The sequence below is a fragment of the Mirounga angustirostris genome, unplaced genomic scaffold (assembly GCF_029215605.1).
Source record: "Mirounga angustirostris isolate CCGP_5_RB_7025 unplaced genomic scaffold, mMirAng1.0.hap1 SCAF_1, whole genome shotgun sequence".
In the NCBI taxonomy this organism is placed as follows: Eukaryota; Metazoa; Chordata; class Mammalia; order Carnivora; family Phocidae; genus Mirounga; species Mirounga angustirostris.
In genome coordinates, this window is record NW_026991709.1 from 146,233,760 (window position 1) to 146,253,986 (window position 20,227).

Consider the following 20,227-nt stretch of genomic DNA (forward strand, 5'->3'; position numbering starts at 1 on the left):
TGTATTTCTGAAGTACTTTGTTTGGCATCCAGGGTAATCCAGTTCAGATTGTTGGTCTTTTTAACTTGATATCTCTGTAAAATGCTAAGAAATATAATTTACAGTTTTGTTGTAGAGCAACTGTAAAGTGTTTAGGGATACTACACTCAAATGTTACCACATTTTATTTTCTTTATAGAATGTGAATCCTTTTAGGAGCTAATGTTCCCTTGTCAGTAAAGTCAATCTATCCTACTACAGCCTGTGTAAACATATCCTGTAATGGGAAGGCACTGGGGAGAGCACAAAGAGATGGAGCGTGATTCTAGAGTTAATTTGATATTGTTATGGATCCCATCAGTCTTTTATTTCTCCCAGCAGAGGTAATGGATATTTTCTTATGTGTGAAAAGTCTGTGCTAGTGTTTGGAAACGATTTGAGTAGTTTTTGCCTAAAAAAAAAAAGATGTTTCAGGCTATGGTAGTTAGGTAACACATTATTACATTTTGTAACAGAGTACTTAAATACTAAGGAAATACACTTAAATACTAAGGAAAAAATCAGTTCCTTATAGACAAGTGTTAATTTGCTTTTTTTATACTCTGTGAATTTTGGCAGGGTTTCTTTTGGATCCCCTGATTTCCAATAGATAAACATTTCCATCTTCTCTGTTTTCTGTTTCTGGACTACCTGTTATTTATTTAAAGGATTTCCTAGAACCAAGGAAAGAAGCCCACTTCTGAATCATCTAAATTTCTGAGTGGATTCAGGTGATCCAGGCTCATTGATACCCCAGCTACCTTCCAGAAGCAAATGTAAATCCTGTCTGGAGAAGTCTAATCCTAGGCCTCAAAATATTCTTCCAGTTTTTATGTATAGAATCTAACCCTCAATAGAAAGTAATCAGGCCTATGAGGAGATAAGATGATATGACAAACAAACAAACAAGATAGTATTCACAGAGGATACAGACGATGGGCTTATCAGATGTTGACCTTAAAATAACTAGATCAGTATAGTCAAGGAATTTGAAAGATGGGACATTTCAATAGAGAGCTAGAACTATAAAAACAAACAAAATGGAGACTTCAGAACTAAAAAATACAGTAACTGAAAGTAGGAGTTCAGTGGATCAGACACAGCTGAATAGAGAATTAATCTACTGAAGTAAGGTGGGGTCAGGATAGAGAGATATGAGGATGGAAAACATGGAGAAGAGCAGAAGAGATGGGGGGGGAGGACAGTGGGAAATGGTGGTTTTTACAATAGATGGTGCTGGATTACTTTGGATATCAGTAGAGAGACTGTATTAAGTTACACTGTACAAAAAAGTCCATTCTGGTAGATTGCATGTTTAAATATAAAAATGTTATTTAAACAATAAGGCTTCTAGTAGGTAGCAAATAAAAATATCTTCGTGATCCTGGAGTTGACCAACTTTTTTTTTTTTTAAAGATTTTATTTATTTATTTGACAGAGAGAGAGAGATAGTGAGAGCAGGAACACAAGCAGGTGGAGTGGGAGAGGGAGAAGCAGGCTTCCCGCCAAGCAGGGAGCCCGATGCAGGGCTCGATCCCAGGACCCTGGGATCGTGACCTGAGCTGAAGGCAGATGCTTAATGACTGAGCCACCCAGGCGCCCCTTGACCAACATTTTTTTTTTTTTTTTTTTTTTAGATTTTATTTATTTATTCATGAGAGACAGAGAGAGAGAGGCAGAGGGAGAAGCAGGCTCCCAAGGAGCAGGGAGCCCGATGTGGGACTCGATCCCAGGACCCTGAGATCATGACCTGAGCCAAAGGCAGACGCTTAACCATCTGAGCCACCCAGGCGCCCCTTGACCAACATTTTTTAACAGGACACAAAAGCACTGTCCGAAAGGAAAATATTGATAGATTGGATTACCTTAAAATTAGGAACTTCTATTCATCAAAAGACATCATTAAGAGAATAACAAAATAAGACATAGGGTACAGGAAGGTTTTTGTCACATAACCAACAGTGGGCTCGTAATTACAATATCTAAAGAACTGAAAGGGGATAACTCAACAGGAAAATGAGCACAATACTTGAATAGGCAGTTTACAAAAGTTATCTCCAAGTGGCCATTTAACACACAAAAAGACACATAGCCTTATTAGTCATTAGGAAAATTCAGTTTGATTGTGATGATGTACCAATGAATACCCACCAGAATGGCTATAATTAAAAAGTCTGATAATGCAGAGTTTGGCAAAAATGTAGAGCAACTGGAATTCTTATATCTGCCTGTTGGAATGTAAATTATCTTGTTTGTTTTTTTAAAGATTTTATTTATTTGACAGAGACACAGGGAGAGACAGAACACAAGCAGGGGGAGTGGGAGAGGGAGAAACAGGCTTCTGGCTGAGCAGGGAGCCCGGTGCGGGGCTCGATCCCAGGACCCTGGGATCATGACCTGAGCTGAAGGCAGATGCTTAACAGCTGAGCCACCCAGGCGCCCTGGAATGTAAATTGTCTTAATCACTTTGGAAAACTGATCATCAGCAGTGTCTACTAAACTGAATCTAAGAATGCTTTGTGATCCAGCAATTTCACTTGAGGTATATACCCAACAGAAATGTTTACATGTGCCAAGCATAAGATATTCTTAGCACTATTCATAAATTGAAACAGCCCCAACATCCATCAGTAATATATAAATTGTGGTATATCCACACACTGGAATACTATCCAGCAATGAAAAATAGCATGGATGAATATCAGCAAATATAATGTCAAGCAAAACCATGGCTGCAGATAAGTGGTAATGTTTGGTCTGGTTATGATTAGGGTGACAACCTGTTTTAAAAGTTCTCAGTGCATGAATGAATTTTCTTGACTTTGAGTTTCACACTAAGATCATCTGTACAGGGATTTTTATTTGAACTTCAGCATTAATATCACTAATATGTTTGTCTTGGGCCAGTTTTACTAAAGAGCATGAAGAGCATTCTAGTCATCAGCTGGAAGGCAGGGACCTGGCTACCCAGAATCCTGGGAGCCTGCTGGGGAAAGGGGATGGAAACCCCAGTGGGAATTCACTTAGTCTCTCCCTGTTTGCGCTTTGGTAGTGGTCTCTTTGATTTGGTCTACTTTCTCCCAGTGTAGAAACTTGCTGTTTTACTTTCTGTAGAGAATAAACCTCCAGATTTCAATGTCTGCTTGGGTGCAAGTTTAGTGGTAGTCACCAGGACTCATTGGGTGGAGGAGGTAATCTAGGGATCTGCTGCTTTTTAATCAGACTTTGCCATATATTTGTTATTTTACCCTTTGTCTTTCACACGTAGTTTTGGAAGAATCTTTTTAGTCGGTAGTACCAGGCAAGTGGTTATCTACCTGGAAGAATAATGGATTTGGATTCCTTCCCAATCTGTATGATAAATCAGTTTCCAGTGATTGGAGGACTTCAGTGGGAAAGACCAAAAGAAGGAGAAGAAAGAGAAAGAGGGGAAAAGAAGGGGAAGAAGAAAGATATAGACCATATAAATAATGCCTACGAGTCAGTAACAGAAGTTTGAAAACCCAGTGGGAGAATGAGCAAAACACCTGAACAGGAATTTCACAAAAGAGGAAATATGAACAAAGAGATACAAAAATATGCTTACCCTGTTAATAACAAAGAAAATTCAAATGAAGACCACAAGATATAGATGGGTAAAGATGAAATCTGACACCAGTAGACATCAATGAGCTTATAACTCAGAGGTACCTCCTACCTGGCTGTTGGGAGTACATTGGGACAGCCACTTTGGGAAGCAGTGGGGCAGTACCATGATGTAGAACTTTCGTGGTTCTGTTCCTATATATGTACCTCAGCCACTCTTGCCCCTGTATCCCAGAAGACATATGCAGCAGCGTTCACAGCAGAATGGTCTGTAAGAACGAAAGCTGTGCAGCCATAATGTCTCTTAGTAGAAGATTGGGTAAATAAATGGCAGTACATTCTGCATGTCTGTTTAAAACAAAACTGACCTGATAGCTATTTTATTTCCTAACAGGAAATGTTTACATTTTTTCTTACATCAAAAGGAGTAGTAAAGTTTTAATGCCCTGTATTTCCACATCATCTACTGAAAGACAGCATACTCCCTCTTACTGTAATCACTTGAGGCAGGGCTCCAAATGCAGGGGAAGCTGGAGGTGAGATTTTTGACCATGATGATTTGTGAGTAAGAGAGTAGGATGAGGAGTAGTTTGCCCTCTGGGATCTTTCTCTTAAGACCTGTACACTCAAGAAAGCAGTTTCTTGAGTTTGGTGGTAGGGGTAATAATAATTATTAATATTAATAATAATTAGCAGTACTAGCTACCATTTCTTGAGAGTTGACTGTGTATCCTACCCCAGGCTACTAGCTCATTGAATTCTCATAGCAGTATCCTACAAGGTGGGCATTATTATCTTGTTTATAATTAGAAAACTGAAGCTTTTAAGAGTTTAAGAAATTTGTTCAGGATCACAGTTTTAGATAGTGCTGCAGGGAATTATATACAGGTTTGGGTGACAGCTCCATCTTAGTATTGTTAGATGAAATGAGCCTGCCGAAGGAAAGTAGAAAAAAAAATCTAGAAATCCTAATGCGGCCACAGACCATTATAAACTTTTGGGGTACTGCTGTGGTACTGTTGTTGGCTTACTCTTTAAGAGTCACCCTGGGGCGCCTGGGTGGCTCAGTTGGTTAAGCGACTGCCTTCGGCTCAGGTCATGATCCTGGAGTCCCGGGATCGAGTCCCACGTCGGGCTCCCTGCTCAGCAGGGAGTCTGCCTCTCTGACCCTCCCCCCTCTCATGCTCTCTATCTCATTCTCTCTCTCAAATAAATAAATAAAATCTTAAAAAAAAAAAAAAAAAAGAGTCACCCTGACACTTGGCACTGTGAGAAAGTATAACTCTATAGATCTTACAGAGAGGGATAGTCTTTTTGCCTGCACTCAACATTTATCATTTGGTAGAGTATCTTGTGCTATTGAGCATTACATCATTGAAACAATTTTTTTTTTTTTTTTTTGAGTATAGCTGACACACGATGTTATATTACTTTCAGGTGTACAACATAGTGATTCAGTAACTCTACATTATCCTGTGCCCACCACAAGTCACAAGTGTAGCTCCCATCTGTCCCTATACAACGCTTTTACAGTACCAGTGGCTATATTCCCTATACTGTGCCTTTTATTCCTGTGACTTAAAAAAATGGACTCTGTAGGACAATGATATTACTCCATGTTTTGACTAGATAACTTGTATTCTTGGTTCACAAACTAAAGAAAGCTCAAAAGTGAGAAATCTATTCCACCTTGTCTTCCATAGCCCCAGAGCACCATCAGGCAAAATTAAGCATTATTATTAGTTGCTCTTGGCTTGTGTATCCTTCCAGAGAATTTTTATTCAAGCAAACGTGAGTATAGATCCTATTTGTCTCTTTATACACAAAAATACTGTTTTGAACTTTGCCTGTTTAACTTAACAGTGTCTCTTTTTTTTTTTTAACTTTTTTTTTTTTTAAAGATTTTATTTATTTGAGACAGAGAGAATGAGAGAGACAGAGAGCACATGAGAGGGGGGAGGGTCAGAGGGAGAAGCAGGCTCCCCGCCGAGCAGGGAGCCCGATGCGGGACTCGATCCCGGGACTCCAGGATCATGACCTGAGCCGAAGGCAGTCGCTTAACCAACTGAGCCACCCAGGCGCCCTTAACAGTGTCTCTTATACACAGTTCTTTCCGTATAGTATATAGACAACTTCCTTGTTTGTTTGTTTTTTTGATAGTTACGGTGTAATGATGGACCTTATTTATTTATTTATTTATTTATTTATTTATTTATTTATTTATTTATTTATTTATATTTTGGACCATATTTTATTTAACCAGCTCTCTTTTGCTGGACACTTTCCTCCTTAATATCTTACTGTTATAAGCAGAAAAATATGGATGCGTCACATGTATACAAGTATATATGTTTCTTCCTAGAGGTAGAGTTGTTAGAATTTTTTAAATTTTGAAGATACTGCCAACCTACTGTCTCTGGGATTTACACCAAGTTTTACTTCCACCAGCAGTACCAGGGTGTTGGTATCCTCCAGAGTCTTGATAGCAGTCTTCGCTACCAAACTTTCTGCATTTGGCCATCTGAAGGCTAAACCGTTATTTTAACATACAGTTGACCCTTGACCAACATGGGTTTGAGCTGTATGGGTCCACTTATATGCAGATTTTTCCAATAAACACTTTGGAAAATTTTTTTGAGATTTGTGACAATTTGAAAAAAACTTACGGACAAAGCATATAGCATAGAAATATTGAAAAAAATTAAGAAAAAGTTGGGTATGTCATGAATGGACAAAATATATGTAGATACTAGTCTACTTTATCATTTACTGCTATTAAATACATATAAATCTATTATAAAAAGTTAAAATTTGGGGCGCCTGGATGGCTTAGTCAGTTAAGTGTCCGACTCTTGGTTTTGGCTCAGGTTGTGATCTTGGGGTCTTGGGATTGAACCCTGCACAGGGCTGTGTGGTCAGCGGGGGTCTGCTTCCCCCTTCTCTCTCCCTCTGTGCCCCCCACCCCCGCTCATGTGCATTCACTCATTCTCTCTAAAAGAAGTAGATAAATCTTAAAAGATGTTAAAATTTATCACAACTCAAGCATACAGACTATGCAGGGTGCCGTTTGTAGTTGAGAGAGATATAAACAAATGTAAAGATGCAGTATTAAATCATAGCTACATAAAACTCACTGTAGCACATACTGTATCACTGTAAGAATTTTGTAGCTACTTCCTGGTGCAGTTGCAGTGAGCTCAAGTGTTGCGAGTATCTGCTTAAAACATGTGACACTAGTAGTCTGTGCTTGAGCGGCAGTTCATCTCTGTAGGAAATTGCGTATCACAGTAAAAAGTGATCTCTTGTGGTTCCAATATTGGTAGTTAGGTTTTTTCAGATGGGGGTGTCAAATGTTATATGTGGATTTTCAACTATGCCAGGGGCTCAGCACCCTTAACTCCCACGTTGTTCAAGGGCTAACTGTACATTTTTCTTATTATGGGCAAAGTGGAGCATCTTCTTGCTTGGGCCATTTATATTATCTTCTCTGTATATTGCCTTTTCCTATCCTTCATATTTTCTCTTGGCTTCTTTGTTTTATTCTTTTTTTTAAAAATTTTATTTATTTATTTGATAGAGAAAGCGAGAGAGGGAACACAAGCAGGGGGGGTGGGAAAGGGAGGAGCAGGCTTCCCACCGAGCGGGGAGCCCGATGCAGGGCTTGATCCCAGGACCCTGAGATCATGACCTGAGCCGAAGGCAGTCGCTTAGCCGACTGAGCCACCCAGGCGCCCCTCTTTGTTTTATTCTAATTGATATCTGGTAGGCATAGATATGTATATGTATATATGTGTGTGTGTATATACATATAAAATAGTCTTTTGTGATTGAGTTGGAAATATTTCCCAATTTGTCTTTTAAAAAAATTCAGCTTTATTGAGGTATAATTGACATTGTAAGATATTTAAAGTGTAGATTGTGGTGATTTGATACATTGTGAAAGAAAGGACTCCCCCATCTAGCTAATTAATACATTCACCAGTCACAGATTTATCTTTTTTTTTTTTTTTGAGATTATTTAAGTTCTACTCTCTTAGTAAGTTTCAGTTATACAATAAAGTGTTCTCAACTATAGTCACCATGTTTTACATTAAATCCTCTAGACCTTATTGCTCTTATAGCAGAAAGTTGGTACTGTCTTACTTACCTCTCCTTATTCCCCCCCCACCCCCAGCATCTAGCAATTACTTTTTTACTCTCAGTTGCTAGGAGTTTGACTTTTCTTTTCTTTTCTTTTTTCTCTTTTTTTCTCTTCTCTTCTCTTCTCCTTCCTTCCTTCCTTCCTTCCTTCCTTCCTTCCTTCCTTCCTTCCTTCCTTCCTTCCTTCCTTTTAGATTCCACATAGAAATGCTACCATGAAGTATTTGTCTTCTCTGTCTGGCTTATTTCACTTAGCACAGTGCCCTCAAAATCCATCCATGTTGTCTCAAATGGCAGGATTTCCTTCTTTCTCATGCTGCATAATATTCCACTGTATTTGTATACCACATTTTCTTTAACCATTCATCCCTTGAAGAACCAAATGGGGAAATATTTTCCCCTCATTTGTCTTTTGATTTTACTTATGGTATCTCTTCCTTAGAAAAAGCTTTTCTTAAAAATTTCCTTCGTTCGTTCGTTCGTTCGTTCGTTCGTTCCTTCCTTCCCCAGCAATATAATGCCAAATACATCAAACAGTAGAATTAAGAAAAAGGCCTTGGGAAAGGTAAGGACCAAGGAATTGCTTCAGAGAACTAGGTAAAGTCTTAGGGCAGTTTCAACAGCAATATGTATCTAGTCAGCTAAAATTTATCGGGCACTTATTTCATGCCAGGAACTGTGCTCATAAGTGGAAAGATGTGGTGAGGAAAATCAGATATAGTTCTTGCCCTACGGTATTTTTAAATTTCCTGGGATGCCAAACATTATCAGATAATCAAAAATACATTATAAAATGTATAAAAATACATTATAAAATGTATAAAAATACATTATAAAATCTCACTGGCTAGGAGAGAAGAGAAGAGCCAGGTAGGCAGAGAGGCAATACCTTATTGCTGGGGAAGGTGAGAGGGGCTGGAAGAACAGTGTAACCGGAGGGAAGCAAGCAAGCCAAAGCTGGAGATGCAGTTGGGGGCCAGACACTGTAGGCCTTAAAGTTCATGATAGGGAGTTTTAAGAACTTCAGGACAGTGGGATTCCCTTGAAAGGTTTTAAGAACAGGAGCAACTTGATGGACAAGATCCACATAGATGTATGGTGTGTAAGGGTGAAAATGACAGAGTAGAAAGACATACACTAGCTAGGAGGCTGTTGTAGTTGCCCGGGAGAAGGCAGTATGGAAGCTTGCACTTGATTGGGAGTGGAAAAGTGTAAGGGTTTGGGGAGCATTTAATGATTGACATGGTATGGGAAGTAAGAGAAAGGGAGGTGATAAGGATGACTCTTAGGTTTCTGGCCTGTATTAATAGGGTAGAGAGTGATGCCTTACAATGGGACATTATATTCTGAAAGACCACCAGGTTTGTTGGGATGATAATCATGTTTATCTGGGATATGTAGATTTTGAAGTGCTTTGAGACAAACAAAAACAGAAGTCAAATTAGCAGTGGAATATGTAGATCTGTAGCTTAGAGACCAGGTTTGGGCTGCAGCTATGTAATTGGAAAACATCTCTGTACATAGTGGAAGTCAAATCATTGGTGGGGATGAGATCACCTGGGTCAAATGGTAGTAAGAAAAGAGCAGTGGATCTAGAACTGAGTCTTGATAAACTTGAGCATTTAGGAGCATGAGTCAACAAAAGACACAGAGAAGGACCAACTAAAGAAACTGGAGAAGAAAACTAGGAATGTATGGTGTCATGATATATAGAGGAGCAAGAAGAGGTGGCAACAGTGCTGAACGCTGCTGACAGGTGCCCGCTGGGTTTGATGGCATGGAGATTGTCAGTGACCTTCAAGTGAGTGATGAGCGTGAGTCAGACTGGGGAGGGTTGAGGAACATGTAGGAGGAACTGTGGAGGTGCTAGGTATAGATTTCTCTTTTAAGAGATTTGAAGGGGCCTAGAGAGGCAATGAAGAAGTCGCTAGAAGAACATGAAAATTATTTTGTTAAGTGGGAGGAAGTAAATATATAAAAGGGAAAATGAGTAATTGGCAGTTTTAAGGTTCTGAGAAGGTGGGAGAGAATGAGATCTAAAGCACAGAGCAAAGGAGAGAGAGGTCCACTGTTGTGATGGGAGGAAAGGCAGCTAGGATGGGATGCACAGTAGGTGTCCATGTCGAGAATTAGGGAGGAGAGTTCCTTCATGATGCTTTCTATTTTCTCTGTACAACAGGAGGCAAAATCACTCACAGTCTCATGAGAGGGTAGACCCTTGGGGGTTTGAAGAGAAGAAAAATTTGGAAATAGACTGGACGTACATTGACCAGGACAGTCAGATTGCTGCTACTGCTCTGGGCCGTTCAGTACTGGTGCCACGCATTTATGGTGGAGTTTAGCTGCAGCAGCCTTCTCTGCAGGCATCCAGAAACCAGACCTAGCCAAAGAGTTCATTTGGCTAGATGGGCACAAAGAAAAGACAGGGGACAAAAGGGCATCGAAATGATGGATGATGGGATATAATCGAATCAGGAAGTAAGTGAAGAAGAGAGAAGGATGATGGATTGGGAGAAAATGTCATGGATTCAATTAGGAGAAGAAGGTTTCCCGAAGTTGAGGAACGGTCACAGTGAAAGAACGGGCAAGTAGGATCAAGAGCAGATTATGGTTAGAAGGTGTGTTTGAAATACTCATCTTGAAGGAGACGCCATATTCTTTCACTTTGGAAAAGCCGTTGGGCAGATGGTGGGGCTGGGCAAGGAGATGTCAGGCAACCCCTCTTGGGGAGCAGAAAAGGTTAAGTTTCCCCGTCCTTGGTATTTTCAGGTCCTGCTCCTTGGATTGGGCTGAGGGACTAGTGCCAACTAATCAAGAGGTTCTTGAAGTTGCTGCTCTTGTCTCAGAAGCTCCTGGCCATAATGATGGTGTGTGGTGCTGCATGTTCTGGGAGTCCAGGCTGGCTGGCAGAGCAGGCCCCCACGCATTGTATCACATCTCCTGAAGCTCTTAGATTCCACTTATCATGAAATCTCAGGGTCTTATTTCTGTGGTTTACTCATCATCAAGAAGTTTTGTCCTGTGAATTCTTTAAGTAGTATTGATATATTTCTGCTGATTCATGAGTATTTTCCCTGCATTTTGACGAATGCCATGTATTTGTTAGAGTGTGGCCAGTGCTGTAATCAGTGACTCAAACAAAGGATACTAACTGGCTGATGGAAACAGACTTTTGATTCGGTGTTGTCCGCATGTGTTCATGTAGAGCTCCAAGTAATAGTAAGCAAAAACCGCAAAAAGCATGACCAGATCTATGAAGAGAGCCACATGAATGCTAAGCATTATGATTTCAGTATACTTTATGTATATCTGTGTTATGTACAAAACCACCTCTTTCCCACTGACAGTAGGAGTTGGTTCGAAGTTCCCTCTGGGAAGTAGAAGTTGGGTGATATGAGTGAGAACAAGGGAGCTGAGAAGAGGAATGATGAGGAATGATGGCATGGGAGATATAAAGGGGCTTTCATGTGATGGAATCAGTGAACTCACTGCCCTTTCAAGAATCAAGAGAAGGGTGCCTGGGTGGCTCAGTTGGTTAATCGACTGCCTTTGGCTCGGGTCATGATCCTGGAGTCCCGGGATCGAGTCCCACATCGGGCTCCCTGCTCGGTGGGGAGTCTGCTTCTCCCTCTGACCCTCCCCCCTCATGCTCTCTCTCTCATTCTCTCTCTCTCAAATAAATAAATAAAATCTTTAAAAAAAAAAGGATCAAGAGAAATGGGCATTTGGGAAGGTGCCTGGTGGGTTCAGCAAAGGGGATGAAATGTGAGCCTAAAAGTTTTCAACCACACTCTCAGTATCTGGAGTGATGGTCAGTATGTTCCTTGGGTCTGGGCTGGGCACAGTTGGTCAGAGATTGATGTACTGAATGTCAGTGGGTTAAAGAAGTCATATGTTCGTTAAAGGGCAGAGATCATAAAACTAGGGGACAAAGGGACATGTGAAATCCAGATGTTTTGATATAGTGTCTGCTATCTGTATCGCCCAGTGCTGAAATGAAACTTTTTCTTTGGATTTATGTACACAATTTACTGAAGGAGCCGGAATTCATGTGACTTGCCTGAGGTTCCAAGCAAGTTTAGTACCGATGACCAACAGAAGTGCAGACAATTTGTGGTTCTACTTTGAATCTTTGAAACTCCAAGAGCACTCTTCTGCCCAGATGCCTTTTTCTGCCTTTCATCTGTCATCTAAAGAATGTGGTTTCTTTTCATGAGCCAAGGCCAAATGAAATCAGGGCATTATTTTGTAATACATTGGCAGATACATTCAAAGTTGCCTTATTTTCTTACTGCATAAACATTTAGATTTTTCTAAGGCAAAACTAGACTGTGCCTGACAAATTGCTACAAATCCAAATGTCAGCATGATTGGGACTGTGCCCCCTGGAAACACTTGCCTTGGCGGCATTTTCAGACAGATGCTATCAACTGTTTTATCATGAGAGGTAATCTTTTGCACTTTCCTGTATGTAGACTGGTGATGTACATCGAGAGAGACAGCAGAAAGACCACTCCAGGCAAGGAGCAGCAAAGCAGCAATGAATACCTGTCCAAATGCCTGGACCTTCTCATCCGTCATATCGTGCAGGAACTGCCACGGATCCTGGGTAAATTGGAAGCTCATCCATACGCCCCTTGCTGATTGCCTTTCTGTGCCTGGGCTTTTAGGCTTCGCCTCTTTTATTCTCGCCTCTTGCTTATCACAGGCGAGCACGGTTACACCTTTTCTTGATTGTGTAGTTTCAAGATTTCAATTCAAGATTTGCTTTATCTGTTTTTACAGTTATTTTGCGTCAGTGATATGACTGAGGCAACGAGCAGGCTAAAGGTCACACTGAGGTGTTATCTGTGGTGAACGGGCAATTTTGGAAAATAAACACAAGGAAAGCACCTTAAGAGCTTAAAATTGAACTTAGGCTTTATATTTTAGGTGACTTTCCCAAGATTTTTCTCTGCCTAATTCTGAAGAAGAAAAATTTTCCTTCAGGTTATAGCCACACATTTATTTACTGTTAAAAGAATTTAAAAATGCATGGGTATTAGCATTTAGATATTAAAGAATTTTGATATTGAAGTTCAAAGTTCAGAAATTTCTTGAGTTTGAAAATTTAAATACAAATATCTAATAATGATTTGTAAAAGATGTCTATTCCAGCTAATCTCTTATTTCATTGTTATTTGGAGAAACTAAAATAATCTAAGGAATGCGTACATTTTGTTTAAATCCCTTTCCATGCTTTTCCAGCAGGTGTAGCTATAAACCAGAAAGGTTTAAAATGTTAAATTTGATCCAATCTCTTATGGTAAAGTATACTTAGAATGTTAGAGTATTAAATCAGAATAATGAAAATATCTTCATGGCTGATTGACAGTATCTTTTTGCTCCTTACTAATACTTGCAGAGGGTTTTTTTGCCTGTTAATGACTGAAAATAGAACATTTCAAATTTCTTTTTGGATTGTAACCTTTTGTAAAATTTCAACCTGCAGACTACAGTCTGGTCAATTGGTAGCTGAATTTCTTAGTGCCAGACTCATCTTGTTTTAGGATGTGCTGCTAAGATTCAGATGTCCACAGCACAAGTTTTATTTATGACTGGACTTATCATCTAATGGGAAGTTTTAGGAATTGATCTTTTTTTTCTTCCATCCTATTATTTAAAAATTGCAATCTGTAATCTGTTCACTTATATATTTTTTAAGTAGGCTGGGCGTGGAGCCCAACGTGGGTCTTGAACTCATGACCCTGAGATCAAGACCTGAGCTGAAATCGAGAGTTGGATGCTTAACCGACTGAGCCACTCACTTTTAATTTTTTAAATAACATTTTCCTGTTTACAGAAGTGTGAAAAGGGCTTGTGGTTAAAATTTGGAAAAGACCAAAATAAAAATAAAAAAAAAAAAAAGAAAAAAGAAAGAAAGAAAAGAAAAAGGAAGAATAATCATATCGAAAACCATTACTATAAACTCTATTTAAAATTGCTAGACGAAAGATCAAGCTTATATCCATTCTGTCCCCAGAGGCCACCGCTTTCTAGTATAATCTCAGTATTTCTGAATAAAATAACACAGCCCCTACCCACTTCTTTTATTTGGAGAGTAATTACCGCAGCAGCCCCATGAGTGTTCAAGCAGTGACTAGTGGTCCCTAAGTATTTGTGGTCTGTAACTGTCGTGTGTGCTCTGGGATGTGCTTTGCAGGTGACATTCTTAACGCCTTGGCCAATGTTTCTGGTCGTAAGCACCCATCAACAGTCCAAGCGAAGCAGCTGAAAATGTGTCTACCCCTGATGCCTATAGTGCTTCACCTGGTAACTTCTCAGGTACTATCTTATTAGCAAAACAATAATGTAAAGGTGACTCCCTTCTTGGTAAACCGAATCTTAGAGACATCAATTCAGACAAAACATTTTCTTTCTGTTTTCTCATACGTGGCTTTCAGGATTTAATCTGTGGAAACTCTCATCACACAGGTATTTCGACCTCAAGTTGTAACAGAAGAATTCCTTTTCAGTTATGGAACTATACTTGTGAGTAACACTGAATTTTTCACGTTCCTAATAAAAATGTGGCTGTCTCTACTGTCTGTGGAATTTGGTGTCAGAATGAAGTAATATTAAAATCTTTGTGGCCGGGCGCCTGGGTGGCTCAGTTGGTTAAGCGACTGCCTTCGGCTCAGGTCATGATCCTGGAGTCCTGGGATCGAGTCCCGCATCGGGCTCTCTGCTCGGCAGGGAGTCTGCTTCTCCCTCTCCCACTCCCTGTTTGTGTTCCCTCTCTCGCTGTGTCCTTCTCTGTCAAATAAATAAATAAAATCTTAAAAAAAAAAAAAAGAACTATCGTTTAAAAAAAAAAAAAATAAATCTTTGTGGTATTTATTTGTCTCTAGGAATGTGACCTTTTTATATTTTTATCTGTTGACTGTAATAAAATTTGACATTTGGAGAAAAATACATTCTCTCCTGATGTATTTTGTTCAGATACTGCCCAAGTAGGGTAAATAAGTCCACAGAAAACACTTTCATAGATTTTGGTATTAAACGTCATGAAAAAATTTAAAATGATCAACCTGGTGAGAATGGAATGCTGTGACTATATTATCTTCATTATTTACTTTAGCTTATGTTGTCCAGTTACATGCAGTGTCTCTTTTTATGGTGGCATTTCTCTAAGTTAAGCTCAATTTAACTTTTTCTTTAATTTTGAGGAGATGAGTAAAAATGAAAAGCAAATCATTGTCCTTTCACTTCATTTTTGCTTGCAAAAAATCGTCTTTTTGTTCAGGTTGTGGCTCATGAATTCTGTTATCTTTTTTTCTAGCCTGGAATAGTTATAATATCTATTGTTGATAAAATGGGGAGCTACATAAAGAGGAAGCTGGGACATTTGTCACATGGCATCTCCAGTCTTACTTTGATATTAATAACAAACACTCAACTGAGATTTTTCAAAAGGACATAGAGGTTTCTAGTTAAAACGTAGTAAATATCTCCATGTTATCGTAAGTTTGGTATACAAAAAAAAATGACTGTCCTCCACAGGTGAGAGTATAGTTTTCTAGAAGGTTCATCATAGAGTAAAATGTGAAGTTTTGAAGTACAAATGTTGAGTGGAGGTCACTGATTTTTTAAGAAGTGTGTTCAAGCAATGCAATTAGGGTCCTTTTGTACCTAATTTCAAATCTTTATCATCCTAAGTGCCTTGAATCCCAAATTCTGCAGAGTATGTAATTTTGTTTTTGTGCATTCATGGATTTGTAGATTATTAGAATTTTCACTTGCTACCTTCTTTAATTTGCTTTTTAATCTGTTTTTAAGTACTATATAGGTATCATTTTGGCATTTTGGCATGACCGAATTCTCTAATCGCACTGCATTGAACTGTTGTTGTCTGGAAATGGTAGTTTTTCCCTGTAGCCATCTTGGAATCTTTTGGCACAGTGTTTATTGGGGATGCAGATAATTGTCCTTGTTTGTTCCCTTGTTTTTTTTTTCTCCTGTGGAGTACTTTTCTCTGCCTATATTAACTGAGTACAGTTTAAGTTTTCAAGGAACCAGCAAATGTCTCAACTAAAAGTCTTTATGGACAAGAATGGGTGAACTCTGTGGGTTGGGAGGTAGTCTGTAGGGTCTTCTTAATATAGACCCTTTTAGGGAATGGAAAATAACTTGCCTGGTTGAGAGATAATTAGGATATTGGAAAATCTTTAGCAATTTTTTTCCTTAGATAATGCCACTCAGGTAGAGGGAGTTTAGGCAAATAAAATGGAAAAGATCTTTGGGCTTTCTTCAGGCTGTTTTCCTAGTTTGGATCATGGCCAATCCCAGAATTTTTTCATTATTTTCCTCATCACATCTGTTATTTGCCTTAGCTGTGTGTGTTCATTGTTCTTATACTCAGTGTTGATGGCTTTGATGAAAAACTAGTAAAGGGAAAGAGGTATTGACTAAAACGAAGGACTTGGATTTAGTTATCTACAGAGTTCTTATGCATATATTATGAACTGTTGAGGGTTGTTACTTCTGTGAATTGATTCATAATCTATCTAGAAGGTGCCAAAGGTGTTTTTGAAGTCACAGTGCCCTACTGATGCCACCAGGCGAAGTCAACTCATCCAACATCCTCCAGCTTCATAGAAATTCACAGTACAGATTATCATATTAAAGCCTCTGAAATAATTCTTTTAAATTTTGCTTTGGCAAGGGTTTCCTGAACTTATTTGAGAGGTTTTGTCTGTTGGTTTTGTTTTGGTTTGTTGTGAGGAGAGAAGGGGGCTGCACAGCTGTATGTGTTCTGTAGAGCAGTCCTGTAGAAACTGTCCAGAGCACAGGACACCTTCTGTCCTGGTGGCCTGAGGGGGCAGGTCATTCTTGTGTATGTATTTGGTGCTGTGTTTTGAAAGCCTTATTGTTCTATCTGGAGATAAATACTCTTTTTCGTATTTTTTGAAATATATCTGGTAGAATAGCTTAATGTGCCTTAATTTGAGGTATTCCAGTGTGGTTCATCTTTAGTAGCTGTATCCAGTGGCAGCAAGTTGCTGTCCAGAGCTTTTGGGCTTCCTGTAAAGCAGCTCTCCAGGAGCTGCTGAGCTGCCTTCCACAGTTATGGAGACAGCAGTCAGGCTGGTGCGGTGGCCACTCGTGAGAAGGGTCCTGAAGGAGCCGGGCTGGAGGGGGCAGTGGAATTGTGTGCTTCCTGTTGGTCTCACTCCTCATGCTGGCACCGGGCATGGTTTGCCTATTTGACCCATAGACCTCTTTTATTTTTTTGGTAGAAAAATTCGGGATACTTCTTACATATGGACACATGAGTATAGGAATTAACATTTTGTAAACATATTTTTCCCAACTGAAATGAAGTTTTCGTCGTCTTATGTTTTAAAGAGGCGAGTATTTGGAAACACTTTAGCGGGGCACCTTTAAACCATTATTAAGCTTTGAAAGGGTCCAGGCAAAAGAGGACTACATAGCTGATAATTGCTATTTTCCCTTCTGATTAACAGAAGCAGTGTGTCATCATACCCACCTCTCTCTCCGGTTTAAAAAAAAAAAAAGTATCTAGGGATAGTGTGAGCCTCTGGGGAAGTGCTATGGGGAAATCCTGTGGTGAATACCATAGTTCTGTGGGGCCTCCATTGAATTGGGCTGGGAAATAGGAAGCAGTGACATTAAGGAAATACGCTCAGGAACTCATGATGTGTATTAACCTAATGTTCACTGTGTTTCTTGCGTCCTTTTGAAAATGCTCTTGATTAATGAGCTGAGGAAAAGGATTTTGTTGTGGTTTTCTTCTGAAGTCCTGGCCTCGTTAGTTTATAAAAGTGCAATAATGGCAGTGTGGTGGCTACAGTTTTCTACAAAAAAAAAAGACCTCACAATTCTAATTTTCAAATACAAGAAATGCTAAAATGATTCTGATAAATTTTTATACAAAAGTATAATTATAATTTCCATTATTAGTAAATCTTTACTTATCCTGGGTATTGAGATAATTATTTGAAAAGAGACCTACTCCCTGCCTTCTGCGGATTTTTAAAGTGTTGACTTCAGTTGCAGTAGATACAACAGAGAGAGTGTATCTTACATTTTTAAAAATATGATACTATGTACTTGTTCACTGCCACACAGGTGTTCCTATTATGAGGTCCCCCCCCCCCCCGCTTTTTATGAACCATGAGTTAAATCATATACATAGTTTGCTGCAGGAGCTCATTCCCAGCTTCTTTGAAGTACTGAATGATATTGCAGAGCACCAGTCTGCCCTGGAGGTGCAGCTTTTCCTTCTAGATGGTGCCATTTTCTGCCCCCTACTCCTCCACCCAGGGAGCCTGGCTGTGGGGCAGGTGTCCCTCCTTTCTGCTTCTCTGCTAAAACTCCCAGCTTTGAAGATTGTGCCGTCAGAAGGTGGCCTGTGTTACGCCCTGTGCCGTGCTCATACAGATTCCTGGATCATTGCCCCTCATTCCTCGGAATCTTCCAGCACTGAGCTCACTGCTAACGTCTCCGTGCTGCATCTGTCCACGTTCTTGGAAAGCCAGACTTCACTATGGACCATCCTTCCAACACCTTGACCTCTCAGCCTCTCCAGCACCTCTTCCCTCAGGAGTTTGTCTTCCCTCTCTCAGCTGTCTGCACCCATGACCTTTCCAGCGCCTTGCTGTCTGGCCACCACCATTGATCTTCACCTCACTTCCTCTGCTCCCCATGTCCAGCAGCCCTTCGATTCCTCTGGACTTAAATTGGTCTTAGCACTTTCCGCTCACCATCCTGCCCTCTCAAGGGCCAACGACTTCACTTTTCTCTTCACTCAGCTTTGAGTCCCTTGTTCAGCCCCTGTTATTGCCTTACACAAACCTGTAACTCCCTTTGCTTTCTTCCTCCAGTGTCGTCCTCTGGCAAACCCTAATTCTGGCCCAATGTAATTTTCTACCTCCTGCTTTGAGGGGCTAAATATGGCTAGAGAAAAACTCAATGAAATAACTGGGCTCACTTAATTTTTTTTTCTTTTTCTTTATTTTTTTGTAACTGGTCTCACTTTAAATTCATGACTGCTTATCTCAAGTGAGCCCTCTCTCTGCGCACTGGTGCATCTAGCTTATTTTCCTAATTTATACACCTTCATGCTTACTAGAAGAAGAAATGTATCAAAAGACATTAAAATTGGTAAATCAATGAAACATTCAGGAGGGATTTTTTTTTAATTAAACAGGAAGTATAAGGAAGAAAATAAGTTAAAAGAAGCCCATAATTTCACTATCTAGATAATCCTTCATGACATTAAAAAAGAAAAAAATTTTTTTTAAAGATTTTATTTATTTATTGGAGAGAGACACAGCGAGAGAGGGAACACAAGCGGGGGGTGGGGGGTGGGTGGGAGAGGGAGAAGCAGGCTTCCCGCTGAGCAGGGAGCCCGAAGTGGGGCTCGATCCCAGGACCTTGGGATCATGACCCGAGCCGAAGGCAGATGCTTAATGACTGAGCCACCCAGGCACCCCCCAAAAAGAAAAAAAATTAGTACACATATATGGCTAGAAAATTCCAACAGTGCAGAAGGGCAGAAAATGAAGCGTGAAAGCCCACCTCCCAGGCCAGCACCTCTGTTAGTGCTTTCCTTTGATTTCTTCCTCCAGAATTTTTGTCCTCATCTGTGTTTGTGTATGATCTATATTTAAAAATATATACACAGGAGAGATGATAGTATAAATACTGTGCTGTGCCTTCTTTCTTTACTTAGTAATCCGCAGATCTTTAAATAGATTTATTTAAGTCAAAAGACATCTTTCTTTGAATATTTTATTCAACATCAAATCCGTATGTACTCAGCAAAAGTTATGTGCCCAGTTTGGAATTTTGTGAAACTATTACAGCCAAATTAGCATGACAGGCTTACCTTACCTTTTTAAAATTTTATTTTATTATTTATTATGGTTATTTCTTTTTTAATCTTTTTTTTTTTTTAAAGATTTTATTTATTCATTTGAGACACAGAGATACAGAGAGAGCATGAGCAGTGGGAGAGGCAGAGAGAGAGGGAGAAGCAGACTCCCCGCCGAGCCAGGAGCCCGACGCGGGACTCGATCCCAGGACCCTGGGATCATGACCTGAGCTGAAGGCAGACGCTTAACCATCTGAGCCACCCAGGCACCCCTCTTTTTTAATCTTTTTTTGTTTTTGTAGTCATAGACTGAAAAAAATTTAAAGTGTCTCATATGTTCAGCTTTCAAAGAGCATATGTCTTTGAGATTTTGTCTTAAAGGCAATTTGTGCTTATTTAAATTATAAAATATATGCTTATTCAAGAAAATGTAGAAAATTATAGTGAGATTTGAAGGAGAAAGCACCCATAACTTCACCACTCTCAGAAACAACCCTATTGTTAACATATTGTTATTTACTTAGAGTGTTTTCAATTCATATATATGCATCTGTGTGTAGAAAACTGTATGTGTAACATATATGTATATGACCTACACTGATACAT

General features: G+C 39.6%; 1 protein-coding gene across 9 annotated transcripts in view; it reads left to right on the top strand.

The window, feature by feature from the left end:
• Positions 1 to 20,227, top strand: part of ULK4 (unc-51 like kinase 4) — a 599,599-nt gene that overhangs the window by 182,194 nt on the left and 397,178 nt on the right. For all 9 annotated transcript variants that reach the window (XM_064589489.1, XM_064589509.1, XM_064589506.1 and 6 more), the window contains 3 exons: positions 12,219 to 12,352; positions 13,946 to 14,067; positions 14,218 to 14,274. In XM_064589489.1, the coding sequence (XP_064445559.1) occupies positions 12,219 to 12,352; positions 13,946 to 14,067; positions 14,218 to 14,274 (313 nt within the window). The remainder of the gene's footprint in view (positions 1 to 12,218; positions 12,353 to 13,945; positions 14,068 to 14,217; positions 14,275 to 20,227) is intronic.